At 47.8% G+C, this 21130-nt stretch overlaps 1 protein-coding gene across 2 annotated transcripts; it reads right to left on the minus strand.

Annotated features, from left to right (window-relative positions):
* Positions 1-18433, minus strand: LOC108935907 (carnosine synthase 1-like). 2 transcript variants are annotated; one of them, XM_018754882.2, is made up of 9 exons: positions 18395-18433; positions 9847-10033; positions 9397-9489; positions 4933-5381; positions 4548-4755; positions 4153-4238; positions 2643-2874; positions 2039-2304; positions 1-1963 (listed from the first exon to the last, which is right to left on the minus strand). In XM_018754882.2, exons 1-9 carry the CDS (start codon positions 18395-18397, stop codon positions 392-394), a joined length of 3096 nt encoding a protein of 1031 aa, XP_018610398.1. In that variant the 5' UTR covers positions 18398-18433; the 3' UTR covers positions 1-391. The 2 variants fall into 2 exon arrangements, with proteins under 2 accessions (XP_018610398.1, XP_018610397.1); XM_018754881.2 differs by lacking the exon at positions 18395-18433 and adding an exon at positions 10446-10496.
* Positions 18434-21130: the final 2697 nt, after the last annotated feature.

Here is a 21130-nt window from a genome sequence, read left to right on the forward strand (position 1 = left end):
CGTGCATGTTTTGGATTGGCATGTGTGATATACTTAATGGAAATAGTGGGTTCATTTATAATATATCAGGTATGAGTTTATTCATTTATTGTTGCAGTGTGTGATCCCTCTCACCTCTCTCCCAATTTAATGATCTTAACAACTTTTAAGTGTCTAGTTGTGGTCAGTCAACCACCAGCTCTGCTCTTTAATCCAGCAGACATCCACCCTTGGCAGCAAAACCCTGAATAAGAGAAACACCTTTATCTAAAGCTAGTATGAATATGACTGGGTTTTCTGCATCATAACATCTTGAATTGTTCTTCAACTCTTCTCATGTTTCATGACTATTTAAGCATTGACCCCTGGAAGCAAACCCTTATTAACAGAAGTGCCCATAAAGCTCTCTTCTCTATTTAAAATGAGACAAGAAATACTCGAGATCATAGTGTGGTGGACAGTGCAGTCCCAGTCCTTGGCAAAGGGCCAGGAGACGCTGGTGGGCATCATCAGGTCGGACGCCCCTCACAGCCACATTGCAATACGGCTCCTCGTATTCCCCGGAGATGATCTCGTCCTCCAGCTCGTTGAGCCACAGGGCCCCTTCCTGGTGCAGCTGGCGAAGGCGCTCTGGCCGGGCGATGGTCTTCAGGGCCTGCAGGTGTTGCGACACCACACACATGATGCCGACGAAGTGGCCCAGCGCGGGGAGGGCTGTGGCCGAGGGTAGGCGAGGGGGGATGCCGCACGCCACCATGAAGGCTGCCAGCAGGATGTCTACGCCGTATAGCTGCTGAATCCAATCACGCAGGTAGAAGCCACCCATGCGAGCGTTGATCTCAATGAGACGCGGACCCAGGGTGGTCATCTTGAGCTCCACGTTGAAGACGCCGTCACGCAGTCCGCACGCGAGGCAGCTGTGGTACGCGGCCTGCACCAGCTGCTCCCGCTTATCTGCTGGCAGGCTGGAGGGCATCTGCGCCGCCGTCTCCGTGAAGGAGGGCATGCGCGTGGGGCCATTGTCGGATACAAATGCACCTTCCAGCTGGCCATCAAACAGGAGCAAGTCTACATCGTGTTCCGTTCCACAGATGAACTCCATCAGGGTCATGGCATTGCCAAACCCGAGCCCAATACCCGGGTAATCTGTTTCCTCCCGCAGGTCACCAGCAATCTTCTCCAGATGCGCGAGGCTCTCCTCTAAAGACTCAACCTTCTTCACCCCCACTGCCCCTGCTCCGTATTCCAGCTTCATGATGGCTGGAAACCTCACCTTCTGTCGCTCCGCTTCATCGTTCACGGCGTTCTTCAAGTCCAAAGCGCTTTCAATGTGTGCACAGGGTACAGCATAGGCACTGGGGCAAGGGGACAGAAGGGGCATTCCAGGGCAGGGTAATCTGGTTGAAACAGGAGTATCAGAACCACCACAAAGTGGCTGATGAGTCTTTCCGTACTCCCCTTTGAGCGCCATTTTCTCTCTGTCTCGGCCAAATTCCATCATAGCCCTCAGACTGTTCCTCTCAATATCAGCAACATCATCTATGATCAAATCCAACTGTCTGCTTCTCTCCTCCATCCTGAGCTCTCCGCAATGATTCAGGCTCTCAGAGAGAGCAGTTTTCTTCTTCATGAATGGTCTCGTGTTGGACTCGTTGGCTGGCATGCCTCCAGCGAACAAGGCAGGCCTGACCTTCGTGAGTCCCAGCAGGTGCAGGTGTGTGCTGCTCTTCTCTTTGGCAATGTGGGCGGCTTCGACAGGGAGGCCCCGGAGCCCGAGTTTCTGACATACGAGGGCTGTGAGGATCACGCAGTCATCCCAGAAGCAAACGCACCCATCAGGCTGACGTCCGGCCGCCGCCACCCATTCGCAGATGCGGACGCAATGCTGGTCGTCACGACGATGGTCGGGGAGGTCAGGAAGGGGGAAGAAGTGATCCACTAAGTGAGAGGCGAAGTGGGATGGATCAGATTCCACAAGCATTATCTAAAGGGAGGGAGATAAGAGAAGGATAAATGAAGAGATGACCTCTGAGGTGGAAAGATATGTAAAATTGCTCACCTTCAGATGGTATTTCTTCGCTGCTTCCCAGACAAACTTTTTGCTGAACCCCCCTGCTCCGATGATCAGTATGGTCTTCCCCTCCATCAAATAGCACTGGGAACGGGTGAGCGGGGTGTGGAGGAGGTTACCATGGCAATCAGACTGAGTGCCAGACCCTCCAAACCCTGGCTTCTGGAAGGAGGAGTGCAGACAGAGGGAGGGGTGTAGCCCCAGGACAATGGTGCTGATCACGGAGTTGGAAACAGTGAGGAGGAGGTCCACCCCTGTCGGGGAAAAGTAGTATGGGGGGGTGTCGGAATCAGCGAGTGAAATGTAACCTAAATTCATTTGCATGCATTTCACAGAAATCAAACTAAGCACATGCAGAATGAATACAGCTGAGGTTTTGCTCAATATGCAGAAACAATATGTGTATTCAAAGACAACATGTACCCCTTCTTTTGGCTTTTAGAGGGTTAAAATTTGAAATTGTACTGAAATTATTCTTATCAAAGTATTTCTTGCCTTAATATGAAGTGGTGTTTAAATATTTACCATACACATGTAATATACTTTATAGTGTGAATAAGGAACAGGAACAAGGTGGATTCTGGCCACACACCAATGAGGTCACTTTGAGCACTGATTCCGCCGCGTTGCTCAGGAGTCATCCCAGACTCCGTCTCCATGACAACGCGAAAACAAGCCAGAGCAGCGTTGGTCACCTGGCGGCGCAGGGAGGCCACAGTGGCAGTGTCGGTGAAGCCGAGGTCAGACAGAGTGGTTTCCAGAGACTGGGAAAGGGAGTGCAGGTGGGAGAGGGGAGCGCCGGACGAACCCACTTTACACACCAGCTACGAAAAGACAAGTTGAAGGAGAAAGCAGGGGGAGAGAAAGAATTAAACATGAACCAATGATGCTGTCAACAGCACCTGTGTCGACACTATCTCAGCAACTAGAAAAATGGATGCGGCCTTTTTACACACATTTACACTTTAGTTCATGACAGTTGTTAAACCACTGAGAGATGTGGTGTGGCCTCGAATGGCAATATAAAAGCTGTACCTGGTTTCCTCCAGGTAGGTGTATACAGTGGTGCTCCAAAGTATGTGAACCCTACAAGAATGCTCATTATTCCTGTGTAAAATATTAACCTTATAAAGTCTAAATCTTATCTATTAAAATAAATGTGTAAAACTAATAAATGACTATGATTTACACGCCTGATTCCACTTACCTTCTTGCTTTAACCAATACAACTTGTATTTCACTTATTTTTACACCTGCAATAGTTGTGTGTTTCTACTACACACGATTTTCTGTAAAGCAACATATGGAATTGGTAATTACACACCTATTATGTCACATGAGAAACACTGATTTTCATTAAATAACCACACACACACACACACACACACACACACACACACATTTTCAGAACCGCTTGTCCCATACGGGGTCACGGGGAACCGGAGCCTAACCCGGTAACACAGGGCACAAGGCCGGAGGGGGGGGACACACCCAGGACGGGACGCCAGTCCGTCACAAGGCACCCCAAGCGGGACTCGAACCCCAGACCCACCCGAGAGCAGGACTGTGGTTCAACCCACTGCGCCACCGCACCCCCATTAAATAACCAATGCATGGTAAAACTAAGGGACGCAAGGAGTTCTCACACTTTCAAGCCAGCATCGTGCATTGTGTATGTTATGTTTTTGATGCGATGTCTTACTTTTCCAGCACAGTAAATATGCGTTGACTTAAAAACTGAATGCATGAGGGATCTGTTCGGGTGTTCAGTAGTATGTACAGTGCATTTGTAAATTATCTCACATGTTCAGCTGCCAGTTATACATTTTTGTTTTACATTAATAGTGAAACACCTTTTGCAGTATGTAAAATGGAATGATGAGGGCAGGGGAAGGGAGGATAAAGGAAGAGTTCAGCTAATACTGTAACATACTGTAAACTATGACTAAACTGAAAATAGTACAGACCACTACAAAAATAGTATAAAAATGTCCAGATATGTATGTCATATTTGAATATACAGGTTTACAGTAACAATATGTACTTTGACTTTCACAGAAGACAAAAAGCAAGCGATGCCCATAATGCATCCATAATCTCACCTTGTACAGCAGAGGCACATTTTGGGGGGAGCGAGTCACAATGGCACAGACTCTGAAAGACAACTCAGGGGTCGGAGAGCTGCAGTCTATTAAAAAGAGAACAACACAGAAGACGAAATGAAATTAGACCCCCTCATCACCATGTGTGTTCTTTTCATTTGTTAAAAATGGGTGAGAAACACAGTTTCCCACTTTTTCATGTTTATGGAAGCAAAGTAAATGAACTCCAAATCCCAAATAAACTCTTGAAGAGATCATTTCACTTACAGCTGTAAAATGTACTGTGTAGCCCTTACCAGTGTCCTGTACACATTTACCACTGTTCCCTACATATTTACCAGTGTCCTCTACTGTTCCCTACATACTGTATTTACGAGTGTGCTTTACATATTTACCAGTGCACTGTACATGTCTGTGGTCTTGTACTTGAGGTCCAGGTCTCAAGGGAGCAATGTAGGCCTCCACGAGCACCGACTGCCCAGGGAGCAGCAGGGACAACAACTGTTGCACCTTCTTACACACTTCTTCTTTGTTTCCTTGTGGCAGATAAATTGGTCCAGCAACACCATTCACACATCTGCCTCCGGTGGACCTCAGAACTACCTGCACACACCGTGGGGAGGGGGGGGGGGGAATTCAATTCGTCAAGGAAATGTGTGAAATGACTGTGAATGAATGAATGAATGAGTGAATAACAATCTTAAAATTGTCCTCCCTGTACACAGAGTATAATAATAAATAGTGCTGCATGAATTAAACTCAGTAAATGTCAGGTTGTACCTTTTCTGCTTGTTTCAAAGCGTCACACTCCAGGAATGCATGTATCTTGTTCTGGATGAAGTCCGTCCCTTTTTGTGTCTCTGAGTCAAGAAAGACTACCTCTGTGTCCCCCACATGTCCCTCCTCCACGCCCCTCTGAGCTGGTGGCAGGAGAAGGGCAAGAGTTGCGGGGCACTTGATCTTTTCTCTCTGTAGAAGGACCCTGGCAGTCAAGATGTCACCCCAAAACTGCCCTAGCTTGTCGGACCCCCCCATTGGACAGTCTGTCCCTCGAGTCAGATCTTCTCCAGCAAAAGGGGCACAAGACAGGAAATACGTGACCCGACGGGGCGGGTTGAACTGGAGAAGGCTTGAGTGGCCACCCAGGTCAAAGGCCACCGCGGTATGGACAAGGAGCATGGAGGCAGAACGAGAAAGCCAGGATGGGGATAGACACAGGAGAGAGTCCCCTACATTGAATGCAGGAAAGAAAAACAAATAAACCAGTCATGTGAAGCATGCAAACATCAGTTTTTTCTGCTGAAAATGCTACCTTTTCCAGAAAATCAATAAGAGGGTAGACACCACTTAAATATTTTAAATAATTTCAGTTTACAGGCAGTCCCCAGGTTACAAACATCTGACTTGCGAACAACCCATAGTTACGAACCTTCCCTGTAAATCCTATTATATTAAAAATTGGAGTTACTGTACACACAATGGTTCGTAATAACAAATGGGCGCTACTTTGCAACACGCATCAACATCTGGTCACCTGCCCGGAAGGGACACAACCTGTGGTGGTTCCCTCTGAATATCATGACCTCTGCAAAGTATTTAGTAAGACCCGGGCGATGGCTCCTCCCCCTCACCGGCCATGGGATTGTGCCCTAGATCTTCTGCCCAGCACCTCACTACACCGTGTTCGGGTCTATTCCGTCTCTCCCGGAATAGAAATCCACGAGAGACAACATCACTTAAGCGCTTCATGCAAGCATCATCAGGCCTTCCACGTCTCTGGCCTCCGCAGGGTTCTTTGTTCTTTTGCATTAGGAAAAATGATGGGGGCCTATGCCCCAGCATAGACTATCAAGGTTTAAACACCATCATGGTCCGGTACCTTCATCCTCTGCCCCCGATCACAGTCGCCTTAGAACGGGTGCATGGTGTGACCGTGTTCACCAAGCTCGACCTCTGGAGCGTGTGCAACTGGATCCGAGAGGGAGATGAGGGGAAGACTGCTTTTAGTATGTATCTTGGGCCATTATGAGTACCTCGTCATGCTTTTCGGGTTATCGAACGTGCCCTCTGTGTTTCAGGCCTTTTATCATGTCCTTGGGGACCAAATCAGCGAGTATGTTTTGGTATACCTCAATGACATTTTAATCTTCTCTAGGACCTGGGACCTACACATGCAGCAGATACAAGCAGTCTTGCAATGGCTCCTGCAGAATCACCTGTATGTTAAGGGGGATAAGTCTTTATTCCACCAGCCACAGGTGTCCTTCCTCGGGTGCATCCTAAAGAAGACCGTGAAGGCCCTTCAGCTGTTCCTGGGGTTTGCCAATTTTTACTGGAGATTTATCAGGGGGTTCAGCTCCATTTTTACTGGAGATTTATGAGGGCCCCGTGTGGTTTGGACTGATAAAGCGCAGCACGCTTTCTAAGAGCTCAATAACAGGTTGACATCGGTGCCTGTATTCCGTCACCCTGACCTCACTCTACCCTTCGTGGTAGAGGTGGATGCCTCTGTAGTGGGAGTTGGAGCAGTCCTGTCCCAGAGGCAGGGTGACTCCCCTAAGCTCCATCCCTGCGTCTACTTCTCGCGCAAAGTGTCCCAAGCCAAGCGAAATTACGATATAGGGAATCGAGAGTTGCTAGCTATCAAGTTGGCCCTGGAGGAGTGGCAGCATTAACTCAAGGGGGCTGCGCATCCCTTCCTAGTGTTAACCGACCACCACAATTTCGAGCATCTTCAGTCCGCATCCCGTCTCAGTCCTTGCCAGGCCCTATGGGCTCTGTTCTTCACCCAGTTTCAGTTTACCTTGTCTTACAGGCCTGGTTCCAAGAACATTAAGACTGATGCCCTCTCACACCTGCGTCAACCTGACCTGTCAACCAAAAGCCCCAAATTGATCCTCCCCAGGAAATGCGTGGTGGCCCCGGTTCGATGGCAGTTCTTCCAAGATCTCCAGGCTGGCAAGCCCAGCCACACTGACAGACCCGACGCCAAAGACTATGTGTCGTTGGATATGAGAACACCACTCTTACAGTGGGTCATGACACCCCCGCAGCGGGGCATCTGGGTGTATGTCGAACGCTCTCTCTCCTACAGGATGGTTCTGGTGGTCCTCGATGTAGGAAGATATTCAGGAGTACGTAGAAGCCTGTACTTTGTGCTCCCAAGCCAAGACCCCAACCCAGAAACCCACAGGGCTGCTGGAACCTCTGCCAGTGCTTTCCCGTCCATGGTCCCACGTGGCAGTGGACTTCCTGGTTGACCTTCCCCCGTCCGAAGGAAAGATCACAATACTAACCCTATTCGATCAGTTTTCTGAAGCTTGCCATTTGATCCCCCTGCCCAGGCTGGCCATGGCCCTGGAGACAGCTGAAGCTCTCTTCCAATAGGCGTTCCGGTTGTTTGGTCTGCCCGAGGACATCGCTTCAGACCGTGGTCCTCAGTTTACATCCTGGGTTTGGAAGGCCTTCTAGAACAAGCTGGGGGTGTCCATTAGCCTTACCTCCGGGTACCACCCACAAGCCAATGGCCTCTGCCAAGTGACTCCAGTCACGTACAAGTTTCTGTTGCCTCTGAGACTGCGCATCCACCCCACATTCTACGTCTCCCTGGTCAAACCCTGGGTAATGTCTGTCCTCCAACATCACCGCTCTGCTTCCCCTGGAACAGGTAGATGGGAGGTCCCTTACACTGTATGGGCCCTACTAGACTCAAGGCGACGATGTAGGGTTCTCCAATACTTGGTTGACTGGGAGGGCTACGGGCCAGAGGAGCAATGTTGGGTACCCGCGCGTGACATTTTGGATCCTGTTCTCATTGCTGACCATCACAGGGCCCACCCAGACCGGCTGGCGCCTCGTTCCTGGGTGCATCCTCCCACTTGGCAGAAGGCGGCAGGGGTACTATCACGTCCCCAACCACGTGCCCGACAACTGCACCTGTGTCTGATCAAGGAGGCAAGGGATAAAAAGGCAGCTCGGACGCTCCTGAGTGCGGAACCTCTTCTAGAGAAGCTGCAGCTCTTTGCCAATACCCTGTGTTCCTTACCATTGTTTCTCCTGTCCAGTTAATCGACCCTTTTGCTCTTGTTTTCTTGGTTCTGATACTGTCTGTCCCACTGTAGAATGTTTGCTAATCAACTGACCCGCTGATCACCTGTCCCTGACGATTCTTTTTGCCTGCTCCCACTGAATAAACATACTCCTACATTTTAGTCCATCTGCTGGATTCTGGAGTTCATTATGACACACGGATTCTCTCTCTCTCTCTCGCTCTATTATAAATACTGTAGTTACATTTATTATTATATTATTATTATTACATCATTGCACTGTGTTATGGGGGGTGCGGTGGCACTTGTGGGTTGGACCGGGTCCTGCTCTCCGGTGGGTCTGGGGTTCAAGTCCCGCATGGGGTGCCTTGCGACGGACTGGCGTCCCGTCCTGGGTGTGTCCCCCCTCTTCTTCCAGCCTTACGCCCTGAGTTGCCGGGTTAGGCTCCAGCTCCTCGCGACCCCGTATGGGACAAGCGGTTCATAAAGCGTGGTGTGTGTGGGTGTGTGTGTGTGTACATTGTATTATTCCTATTATTACTGTATTGTTATATTAAAGATATTTTAGTGTATCCAGAAGTGTTTCTTTAATGTTTTTTATGCATGGAAAGGTACATGATATACTATATACCAAGACAGACATTTGACTAACTGATGTTAGATACGAACTATATCTAACTGCTCTAACTTACGTAGAAATCTGATTTAAAGACAGACTTTGGAACAGAACTCGTTCGTAATCCGGGGACTGCCTGTACATTATTTCCACTTACTTAAGAAGTTCTCAATGTAAAGAAACAGCATGTGGACTGAACTACGCATTGCATTAAAATTTGACTTCATAGGCTGGCTGTTTGATGGATGCAAGGCTGGGGGATAGGATGCCCCACACACACATACTACAGGCAATTTGAAGTCACCAGTCCACCTGAACTGTGTGTCTATGGACTGTGGGAGAAAACCAGCCACCCCTCCAAATGTAATAAATTTCCCATTATTTTCCGTTTCACATGTAGTCTGATTCACACTCAGAGATACTCAGAAAGTGGGTTTGTAAGTGGCAATAATGTATGAAAAGTAGAATAATAATCTGACAGTTGTATCTTAAACATTATATGTTACAGATAAGGATATAAATAAAATACAGTGTAAGCTGATAAGGACCAGTTACCCCATAATGGTAGAGGAAGTTTACCTGGGCTAACTTGTCCAGCCTCTAACAGGAGAGAAAGGTAGGGTAGAGGGGACCCCAAAACACAGATACACATCTCCGTGTAGTAGCAGTCACCTTATTAAGACGAAACAGACAGACACACACACAACACACACACAGATGTCCAGTTTTAAATTCCAGCTGTAGAATTTAAAATTTTGAAACAGTGTGTAGTCCTTCTGGACCACAGTCCTCCTCTCCGGTGGGTCTGGGGTTCGAATCCCGCTTGGGGTGCCTTGTGACGGACTGGCGTCCCGTCCTGGGTGTGTCCCCTCCCCCTCCGGCCTTACGCCCTGTGTTACCGGGTTAGGCTCCGGTTTCCCGTGACCCCGTATGGGACAAGCGGTTCTGAAAATGTGTGTGTGTGTGTGTAGTCCTTCAGTACACTCTTCTGAAACAGTGTTTTGGTGTATCACCGCTTATCCTGCTCACCTGGTGTGGGACAGAGGGGGGTCCAATCTCTGGTCTTAGGAAGACCAAGCTCCTTCAGCGTGCTTTGAAGTGTGTGAAACAAAGACTTCTCCATGTCCTCCAAATAGACCCTTTTGTCCAGCAGGTCCTGCAGTTCGTGAGGTGGACAGCTAGAGGTGAAACTGCTGGGGAGAGAGCTGAGAGAGACCTGGAGGCAGAGTAGGAGTGAGAGAAGGAGGGGGTCAAAGATACGGGGGGTGGTGGAGGCAAAGACAGTTCATTTTTCTTAAACATTGGCTTTTGTGAGGCAAAAGTCCACGTCTATATGATACATATAAAAGACTGAAAAGGTGAATGTGAAGTAGAAGTAAAGATAAAGAGAAGAGGAACTCTTTGTTAACTTTTAAATGATAAGAAACTGAAGAACAGAAAAGGCTATAAAAAATGTGTATGACATAATCAGTGAGGTCATGATAAATAATTAAATCTTACTGCACAATATTTACCGTATCGATCAAAAGTGTCACGTCCACGCCCACACCTCATTCGACAGCACCTGACTCCAATCAAGCACCTGACTAACCGCTCACCATTTAAAAGACCCTTCTCAGCTCCCATACCTTCGCGGAATCTTGTCTGAGATAACGGGCCTCTTGCGCCATGTCATGCTCTTCTTCATCCCTTGTTTCCAGTCTCCGGCTTTTGACCCTTTGCTTTGTCCCCTGACCACGTCCTTGGATCCTCGCTCTCACTCTGACTGCCAATCGACTGACCCTTCACCTGTGCCCGACAACGAGAATTCGCCGGACCCCTCAGTTCCAGACGAACGATCCCGCACTTGGGTCCAACTGTCCTGGATTCCTCAGTTCCGCATGACAGAAGATTCCGCCTTACGACACATGGACCCAGCAGCATTCAAACAACTGCGAAATGCCCTGGACGCACTCCAGCGTACATTACACCAAAGCTCAAAAAGACGCGAACCTTCAAAAGAAGCAAAACCAAAGCCCAAAAAGACGCGAAGCTCCCTGCAATACCCATGCTCCACCAGTGAATCCTTCGGCCACCTCACAAGCTGAAGACCAGGAGTTAGATCAATACATACAACGGGTGATCGCCTTGGACAATCTGTCACACAAGCGTTCGCCACAGCCTCCACTGGTCACCAGAAAAACCCTAGCACCCTTACAGGTCGGACAAGGACATCTGACTCCCATTGAAAGGCAGGGACGCCTCCAAGAGGACCTTTGCTTTTATTGTGGAAGAGTTGGACATCATTTAGCAGCCTGCCTGGAGAGGCCTGTCACAGGGGGTCTCCGAGCTAGACAACCCAAGGCGAGTAGACCCCTCCAGTCAGTCTCTCAACTCACTGTTCCTATTGTCCTAACGTGGGAGCTGTGCTGGGTGCTTACACACATTTGTAGATTCAGGAGCGGCTAGCAGTTTCATGAATGCCACTTTTGCAGAGGCACACGGTTTTCCCACGTGCTGCTGTGAGGTCATGTTACGGGTGAAAGAGCTCGATGGGCAACCACTAGGGACCAGGGTGGTGGATATCAAAACGGTGGAGATTGGCCTCCAGACAGGGGTGTGTTATGTGGAGACCATCTCCTTTTTTATTATTAGGTCCTTTGATATTCTGGTGGTTTTGGGTTACACCCGGCTGGCCGTGCACAACCCAGTGTTTTCATGGAGTTCTGGGGAACTGATATCGTGGGGGAAGCAATGCGCCTCCTCTTGCCTTACTTTGCCTTGCCGAGAGAGCCACATTGATCAAAAGCCCTGACTCCACACAGCCTCTGATGGTGCCAGAGGACTATGCAGACCTCACCGAGGTATTTAGTAAATCCCGAACAGCTGCCCTACCACTGCACTGCCTATAGGACTGTGCTATTGACCTTATGCCCGGAACTACTCCTCCCAGGGGTTGTGTTTACACGCTGTTGCTGCCCTAACAGGAGGCCATGGAGGCTTATGCGAGACCCTATCCCTAGGCATTATTAGGCTGTCCACTTCACCAGCCTCCGCTCCACTTTTTGTGGAAAAGATGATGGCCTCCGCCCTTGCATAGATTACAGAGGTCTCAATGAGATCACTATTAAATATCCACATCCCCTGCCTTTGATCACAGTCGCACTTGAACACATACACAGCGCACGGGTTTTTACCAAGTTGGACCTATGCAGTGCATATAACCTCCCCCGGATAAGAGAGGGGGATGAGTGGAAGACTGCATTCAGTACCGCCCTAGGCCACTACTAGTACCTGGTCATGTTGTTCGGGTTAGCCAATGCCCCCTCTGTATTCCAGGCTTTCGTTAACCACGTGTTGGGTAATTTAGTGAACAAATGTGTCCTAGTGTATTTAGACGACATCCTGGTGTTTTCGCCTTCGATGGCCGAACACCTAACACACGTAAGGCAAGTGCTCAGTCTCCTCCAAGCCAATGGCCTCTTCTTCAAGGGGGAGAAATGTTTATTTCACCAGGAGTGGGTCTCTTTCCTGGGCTTCGTCCTTGGTCCTGTCAGGGTGGAGATGGATCCGGTTAAGGTCCAGGCAGTGCTGGATTGGCCCCATCCGACCACAGTGAAGGCCCTACAATGCGTCTTGGGGTTTGCAAACTTTTACCGCCGATTCATTCATGAATTCAGCAGCCTCACGGCACCCCTCACCTCGTTACTCAAAGGGAAACAGTCCCAGCTCTCCTGGTCTAAAGAAGCCTGTGAGGCTTTTCAGGATCTCAAGCGACTGTTCACAACCGCTCCGATGCTTAAGCATCCTGACCTGTCACTGCTGTTTGTAGTAAAGGTAGATGCCTCAACCGTAGGGGTCAGGGTGGTTTTGTCACAGAGGCAGGGAACACAAGCAAACTCTTCCCATGTGCGTACTTCTCCCATACATTGTCGCCTGCCGAACGTAATTATGACATTTGGTAAAAGGGAACTGTTAGTGATTAAACTGGCGCTAGAGGAGTGGAGGCACTGGTTGGAGGGGGCTGCTCACCCATTCTTAGTTCTCACGAACCGCAGAAATTTGGAATACCTTAAGGCTGCCCATAGACTCAATCCGCGACAAGCCTGTTGGGCTCTTTTGTTTACCAGATTCAGGTTCACCGTCTCTTACCATCCCGGTTCCAAGAACACCAAGGCGGATGCCCTGTCTAGGCTGTATGACAAGGACCCAACTCCAGACGCACTCAAGCCCATCCTGCCCAGCATCTGCTTCATGGCCCCCATTCATTGGCAGTTTGCGCAGGACCTCCAGCAGGCCCAGATGGAGGAACCCAGTCTGGCCGATACTCTTTACCCCCAAAATGTAAAGAGTATGTTCCTCCCAGGATGCGGCCCCAGCCACTCCATTGGGCGCACGACACCCCAGCTGCCAGCCATCCAGGGGCTCAACGGACCCTTGTTCTGCTCGAAGAAATACTGGTGGCCCTCTCTTTGAGAGGACGTACAGGAATTTGTGGAGGCGTGCGAGGTATGTTCCCACAATACAGTAATCTTGGTGGTGTTGGACAGGTTCTCTAAGTCATAGAATCTGCTTCCTTTGCCCCGACTCCCCACTGCCCTGGCTACAGCTGAGCTTCTATTTCAGAATGTCTTCCAGATCTTCAAGTTACCCAAGGACATTGTCTTTGACCAGGGTCCTCAGTTCGTATCCAGGGTATGGAAGGCGTTCTGGCAGAAGCTTGGCATATCCGTGAGCCTCACTTCAGGATACCATCTTCAGGCTAACGGACAAGTGGAGTGTTTGAACAAAGACCTTGGCTGTGTCCTGAGGAGCTACTATGGAAAGGACCAAGTCCAGTGGTCGCGTTTCCTGCTCTGGGTCGAATACGCCCATAATTCCCTCTCTCATTCCTCCACAGGTCTGTCTCCTTTCTAATGTGTCCTAGGTTACCAGCCTCCCTTGTTGTCCTGGCATTCTGCTTCCTCAGAGGTCCCTGCTGTGGATTCCTGGTACCTGCAGAGCGAGACGGCCTGGCGAGTAGTGAAAGACCACCTCCAACAAAGCGTCCACCGGTATAAAGAACAAGCAGATCAACACCGCCGCACCTTGTTCTTTCAGCCTGGGCAACGGGTATGGCTATCCACATTCACCTCAAACTACCCTCCAAGAAGCTCAGCCCCTGGTTTATAGGCCATATAAAATCCTTTTGAGGATCACCCCTGCCACTTACAAGCTACAGTTGCCACCGCACTTGAGTAACAACCCCACGTTTCATGTCTCCCTTCTCAAGCCCTACAGTACTTCCATGCTCCAAACCGCCTGGGGTGAACCAACACCCCCTCTACCAGATGTGGATGGGGACAAGGTCTACACCGTTCATGCCCTCCTGGATTCCAAGTGCCGACATGGGGGGCTGTACTATCTGATGGACTGGGAGGGGTACGGTCCTGAGGAACGCAGTTGGGTGCCAGCTCGCGACATCCTCGACCCATCTCTCATTGCCGATTTCCACCGGAACCATCCGGACAAGCCGGCTCCCCATCCCAGTGGCCATCCTCCTTCCAGGCACCGCAGGGCGGCTGGAGCCGCTAGTAGGGTGGGGGGTACTGTCATGTCCACGCCTGCACCTCAGTCGATAGCACCTGACTAACTGCTCACCATTTAAAAGACCCTCCTCAGCTCCCATACCTTTGCGGAATCTCGTCTGAGACAACCGGCCTCTTGTGCCATTTCCTGCTCTTCTTCATCCCTTGTTTCCAGTCTCCTTTGCTTCATCCTCTGACCACGTCCTTGGATCCTCGCTCCCATTCCGACCTCTGATCGACCGACTCATTGCTTCGTCCCCTGACCACGTCCTTGGATCCTCGCTCTCACTCTGACTCTGACTGCTGATCAACCGACCCTTCGCCCGCCCCCGACAACAACAATTCACTGGACCCCTGAGTTCCAGACGAACGATCCTGGACTTGGGTCCAACAGTGCCAGATTCCTCGGTTCTGTGTGACAAAAGGTCTGAGTATACCTGCTGGAAACCAAACTTGTCTTGGTCAGAAAAACATAGAAGAATGAATGTCAATCTTATGGAGGACTGAATAAAAAATTGATGTATTTGGATGCAACTGCCAAGTATTTGTAAGATACAGACAGGGGGAAAGCATGAGTTGTCCCTTTACAGTTCCCAGTATGAAATGTGGTAGAGAGTGTGTCATAGTCTGGGGTTGCTTTGCTAGTCACAGGGTTGATGACCTTTGTCAAACTGCATGGTCATCACAATGTGCTGAGGCATTGTATTCCAGAGAGTCATTGTATTCCAACACTATTACAACTGGTTGGGTGGTCCTTGATGCTCCAGCAAGATCACAAGGTAAACTTTATCTCTGGAAAAACTATTTTGTGAAGAAGGAAAGTGAGGGTCGGCTCAGATGAATGGCCTGTGGTTGAAAAGCTGTAACATGTGTAAAAATGGGCTTCTAGCAAGTGTACTCAAACTTAAAACATAATTATCTAACAACCCCCATTCCTGTTTTAGGCAGGAAACCTGTTAAACATACATAGTTGCATTATGGGGAAAAATGTGGACTGTAGGTGTACAACCACTGGGGGCACTTATGGGGAAAATGATGGGGTGACCATGTTTGCCAATATCTTGAGAAAAAACCTGGGGGTGCTAAGCTCACTGGGAAGGTTGGCTAGCTGTACAGGTCCTGGAGAAACAGGGGTCCTTGGACCAAGAGTATTATTTCTGTGTGCTGGTGTTCAAATAAATGTGAAGATTAATGCTCTCTCTGTGTCTTTCTTTGCCCTATCCAAACCTACGGCGCTCTGTGCCACAATATTTATAACACACAGAATTTGATGTTGGTCCCAAGGTTAATGCAGGGACTTAACCTGAACTGCATTAGTATTTTCTCAGCTTAAAGGGGCCAGAATGTGTGTGAGACAAATCAGGAGTAACATCACTTATGTTGGAAAAAGGCCAGTTGCTAGGCAAGTAGTGTAGTGTAATGATACATAATTCACTGGCATGTGCACATACTGTATTAAGGATTTGTAGACCATCTAAATTTGGCAAGAAGAAACTGGATGACCTTGTAATATGAACTGTGTGTACTTATCGATGCTGCCATATGCAATTGCCAGCATGACCTTTACTGCGTTGTCAGGGGGGTCTGTGCTGCAACGCAGCAGTAGGGCAGTAGGGCAAACAGCTTCAAGTTCATTTATTTCTGGAAAATGGGAAACACGGGTTTTACCTTGTTTTGGATTACAGAGTGTTTTTCTTGTGCAAAAATGCAGGATTATCCTCTGTTTGTTTTGTTGGAACCAAAGTTGGGTCAGAGTACCGATACTTTAAATGAAACCCCCCACACACAAACGTTCCCTTTCCAAATGGCCCCTTACTCTGTTTTACTCCAAATGTGTCACCTGTGTCTTTCGTCCACATCCTCTGTGTATAAACAATGGTGTCTTTACATTTTCACCATTTTCTCCACCGAGTAGCTACTTTACTGCATCCTTTCCATTAGTGTCTTTACCGCAATGTCCCTCGCTCATTTACTGAAAATATTGAATTTTATTTTACCCCGCTCAGTGTCACCCTTGTCATGTACTTGTCAGCCTCAGGGTCTTTTGCTGCTCATGTAGCCAAAGCTGCTCCAAAGAGCTAGAAAAACTAACCTGTTCATGTGTGCAGCAAGTATAAAACAAGTGAGAATAAAAATGCCAAAAGCTACGTTTTACTAAACTTTCCAAAAGCGCAAAGTTCACACAAATCCTGTTTTAACAGCTTCTCCGGGTTTTTGCCTGATTAGTGAAAATCATGGAGAAATCACTTCACACACCTTGCAGAAATCCACTAGGGTGAAATACCCTAGACAACTGTACAATGACAGCACTGTTCCACTAAACGATTAAGAGCAAGTTTTCGATGAAGAAAAGCAATGAGGGTGGCTGCAATTTTTTGCAATATTCAAGGGCTGAGGAAGGTCAGCGCCTAGCTAGTGAAATGTGGCAAGAAGTGATGGATATCATTCTGCTTGCCTCTTTCTCTCCCTCTGCTCTTTGCTCCCACTCTGTCGCCCTTTAAATATGTGTGCAGGGTCTAACTACTTCTATAAATAATCCTCACCATGTGCTCTCCCTCATTCCATCAACATGGATCTGATCAGTTTTACTTTATTCTGTTAAGCGGACAGAACAGAAAGACTACACCCTGATCACAACAGGCAAAAAAGTGCCCTAACATCTAGGATGTGAGTGACATTTGTATGCAGGGTCCCATCCCATCATAATTCAATGCAATCCAATCCAATTTCTAGAACCGCTTGTCCTGAGCAGGGTTGCGGTGAGCCAGACCCTATCCCAAAAACACAGGGCGCAAGGCTGAAGGGGCGGAGGGGTACACCTTGGATGGGATGCCAGTCCGTCGCAACCCATCATAATGAAAAAAATAATCTTTTATTCTCAAACACACTCCTGGCTTACCCTTATTTTTGTCCCAGATGAGCTCTCAATAAAATCAATTTCCAGTGATTTAACAGTTGATGGAATTACAGTTAAAATGGGGGGGCAGTTTCACTTCTAAGTGTCATGAAACCAAGGTGGAGTTGGTTTGAGATCCTTGTTAATGGTTCACTGTACTTTTAAAATGCAACCATTCTGGATTCATTGTGTTGAAGTATTGAACTTCTTACCAATGAATTAATGCCCTAGTTGTTGGAATATTATTAATATGCATAGTATTTGTAGTAAGTACATGTTTTTAAAACTATCACTAAACTAGGACCAAAATTAAACATGAGGTAGTGTAGTGGTTCAAGCTGCTGCCTTTAAATTTGAAGGTCTCAGGTGTGAATCCCGCCTCCTGCTGGAGTGTCCATATCAAGGTACTTACCCTGAATTGACGATGGAAAAACTGCCCTGCCGTATAAATGGGTAAATCATTACAAACAGTTTATTATAAGTTCCACTGGAGAAAGCATCAGATAAACATATAATTAAATAACATCTTCGCTGATATTTTGCCATTAGATGCATTTCCCAAATAACACAAATTCAGTTTTTAACAATAAGGTACAGTGGATGGTTAACTTGTTTTGACGTGTGCAGGGAATTCAACTGACAGGTAAATGAAGTATGACCAATGAAGAGCTGAGGCAACAAAAACCACAGTAAAAAAAATATATATATACATATATACAGTATATAAATGTTATTACTTGATTTATAGATTGCTGTAATGTAGTGGAACCATTCTACATGCCAAATGGGAGCAACTGCACAGCTGCTCAAGGTCAGTACAATGAAATCACTGCAATCGACACACATAAAGTTTCTCAAGATCTAAGGCTTGGAAAATGTGTTTTGACCAAACTGTAATGTTGAAATTGATTTCTTAACCCAGTCATTGAAATGAAAGACATTTTAACAGGAAGATATTCAGCCAACCATCCTATACATACAAAGTGATTTTCACCATTGTAAAGTTTGACAGTAATATTATTTACACATATTTATTTGCATGTAAAACAAATAGGAGCACTGCTTATGTCTATTCCCAACTAGTTACATTTCCTACTGTCAAACAAGCCAGTCTTTCTCGTTCATCCAGACTCACCATCGTGACAGCACAGACCAAATGGCACTCTGCAAATGACAGCAGAGGTGGGAGAACAGGAGAGAAGGCAAGAGGGGCAGAAGGGGGGTTTAATGACAGAGGGAGGGAGTGGACAAGTGTGTGTAGGTCAGGAGGAGAAGAGGAACTCAAGAAATCCTAGCCTGCAGAAACTAGTGTCATCTTAACCAAGTTCAGCTGTCTTTCCTCCAGTTAAAGTTCAGCAAAAAATGAGACACCTGGTTGGCTGTTCAGAAATGTGTGTGTGAGACAAACAGCAAAAACCAATCCTGCAAAAAGATTTCCAATTTCAGCCTTGTCTACATTATGTCTTAATGTTTTAATGAGAAAGTAGCAATAAAATAACCAGCCAATAGGAGTACCGCAAAATCAGACCAGCAAAATGATTTTTAGTTTCTGCTTAACATAGACATTATTAAAACTTGTTTTTTAACATTGTGTGGTGGGGGATATGGAGTTTGGTGAGGGACCAGGCAGGAAGCAACAGGGGGAGGTTTTGCACATCGTTATTATGAAATAAAAGAAAAATAAAAACAATCACATCACCACAGAAAAAGCTCCTACTGAAAAAACAAACAAGTGAAATGGCCTGCAAATATCACAATACGTAGGCAACAAAAACAACAAGATTTAAATGAAAGCTGAAGTTGTGTTGAACTCAGGAGTTTGGCAGGGCACCGATGAAGTTTCACTTCCATCCATCCATCCATCCATCTTTTGTCCCGCTTGTCCTTAAAGAGTCACGATGGCAGCAGGGAGAGCAGAGAGACCCAGCTGCCCCTGTCCCCTGCAACTTCCTCCAGCTCAACCTGGGGGATCCCCAGCTGTTCCCAGGCCAACTGTGAGATACAATCCCTTCAGCGGGTCGTGGGCCGACCTCGTCCCAGTTGGCCGTGCCTGGTATACCTCCAAAGGGAGGCGTCCTTATCAGATGCCTGAACCACCTTAACTGGCTCCTCTCAATGTGAAGGAGTAGCGGCTCTACTCTGAGCTCCTCCCGGATGTCCGAACTCCTCACCCTGTCACGGAGAATGAGTCCCAGCACCCTGCGGAGAAAACTCATTTCGGCCGCTTGTATCCGCGATCTTATTCTTTCGGTCATCATCCAGAGTTGATGACCATAGGTGAGGGTAGGGACGACCGGTAAATGGAGAGCTTCTCCTTATGGCTCAGCTCCCCTTTCACCACTACAGTGCGGTACAGCGACCGCATTACTGCTGCCGCTGCTCCCAGTCTGTGGCCGATCTCACGCTCCTTTCTTTCCTCACTCGTGAACAAGACCCCAAGATACTTGAACTCCTCCACCTGGGGCAAAAACTCTCCCCTTACCTGGAGAGGGCATACTATCCTTTTCCGTGACAGAACCATGGACTCAGACTTTGAGGTGCTGATCCTCATCCCCACCGCTTCACACTCGGCTACAAACAGCTCCAGTGCGTGCTGGAGGCAGCCATGTGACGTTGCCAAAAGGACAACATCATCTGCAAAAAGCAGAGACGTCACCTTCCGACTCCCACACAGAATGCCCTCTGACCTTGACTGCGCCTTGATATCCTGTCCATGAAAACCACAAACAGGAGTGGAGACAAGGCACAACCTTGACGGAGTCCAACACCCACACTGAACAGGCCTGACTTAATGCCGAGTATGCGGACACAGCTTTCGCTCTGTACGTACAAGGACCGAATGGCCCGCAGTAGTGGCCCTGATACCCCATACTCCCGAAGCACCTCCCACAGCATTTCCTGGGGAACACGGTCATAGGCCTTCTCCAAGTCCCCAAAACACATGTAGACTGGATTAGCAAATTCCCATGCCCTTTCAATGATCTGTGAGAGGATAAAAAGCTGGTCCAGTGTTCCATGGCCAGGGCGGAATCCGCATAGTTGAACCTCAGATTGAAGAGGAACAATCGGCCAGACCCTCCTCTCCAGCACCCCGGCATAGTTAGCACACAGTCTCCGGTCCCCTTTCTTAAAGATAGGGACCACCACCCCAGTTTGCCAATTCAAGGGCACTGTCCCCGAGGTCCATGCAACATTGCAGAGGCGTGTCAACCATGACAGCCCTGCAACATCCAGGGCCTTAAGCATTTCCGGGGGGATCTCATCCACCCCTAGTGCTTTGCCACTGTGGAGATTACCAACTACTTCAGTGACTTCCACCAGGGAAATGGACTCTGACAGCCCGAAAGCCTCTGACCCTGACTCCTGAAGTTTCACTGATAAAGATAATTGATTGTTGATTTTTCTGTGCTCAGTTACACTTTTCTGGAGCAGTGGTAACTGAAATGTCATGTTTATTGGCATGGGAATGAAGAACTGGCAACCTGTGACACAACTCCCTTGATTCTGATAAACAAAGAAGAACCAAGGGCAATGGAGAGGGAAGAAAAAACAAGGAACAACTTGACACCAGAACACATTAACAAGCCACACAATTTATTATCTTGAGACCCACTGTTAGATTAGAAATTGTTTTAATTTTTATCTCAGCTTTCTGCCACCTCAGAGCCGTCCATACACCAGAAACCAGTGATCACTGGGAGGAGTAGGACACAAGAACAAGCAGAGTGTTTCGTTCCAAATTCTCCTCAGGTTTATTCTATGTTCACAATGATTATATATTTATTATTTTGCAGAAGAAAGAAATAAGTTCTCATTGGTTTAGAAAGTGAGTTGAGGTCTAGGAACAAGACTATAAAAGGTAATATTAAAC

The sequence above is a fragment of the Scleropages formosus genome, chromosome 5 (genome assembly GCF_900964775.1).
Source record: "Scleropages formosus chromosome 5, fSclFor1.1, whole genome shotgun sequence".
NCBI lineage: Eukaryota > Metazoa > Chordata > Actinopteri > Osteoglossiformes > Osteoglossidae > Scleropages > Scleropages formosus.

Excerpts from the sequence above, each read along its gene's own strand:
- LOC108935907 (XM_018754881.2), bottom strand. The coding sequence starts at position 10,487 with ATGGCGCAAGAGGCCCGTTATCTCAGACAAGATTCCGCGAAG. Across the intron at positions 4,239-4,547 it reads CAGACATGTACAGTGCACTG|ACTGCAGCTCTCCGACCCCT; the intron begins GTAAATATGTAA and ends TCTTTTTAATAG. Across the intron at positions 2,875-4,152 it reads ATGTGCCTCTGCTGTACAAG|CTGGTGTGTAAAGTGGGTTC; the intron begins GTGAGATTATGG and ends GTCTTTTCGTAG.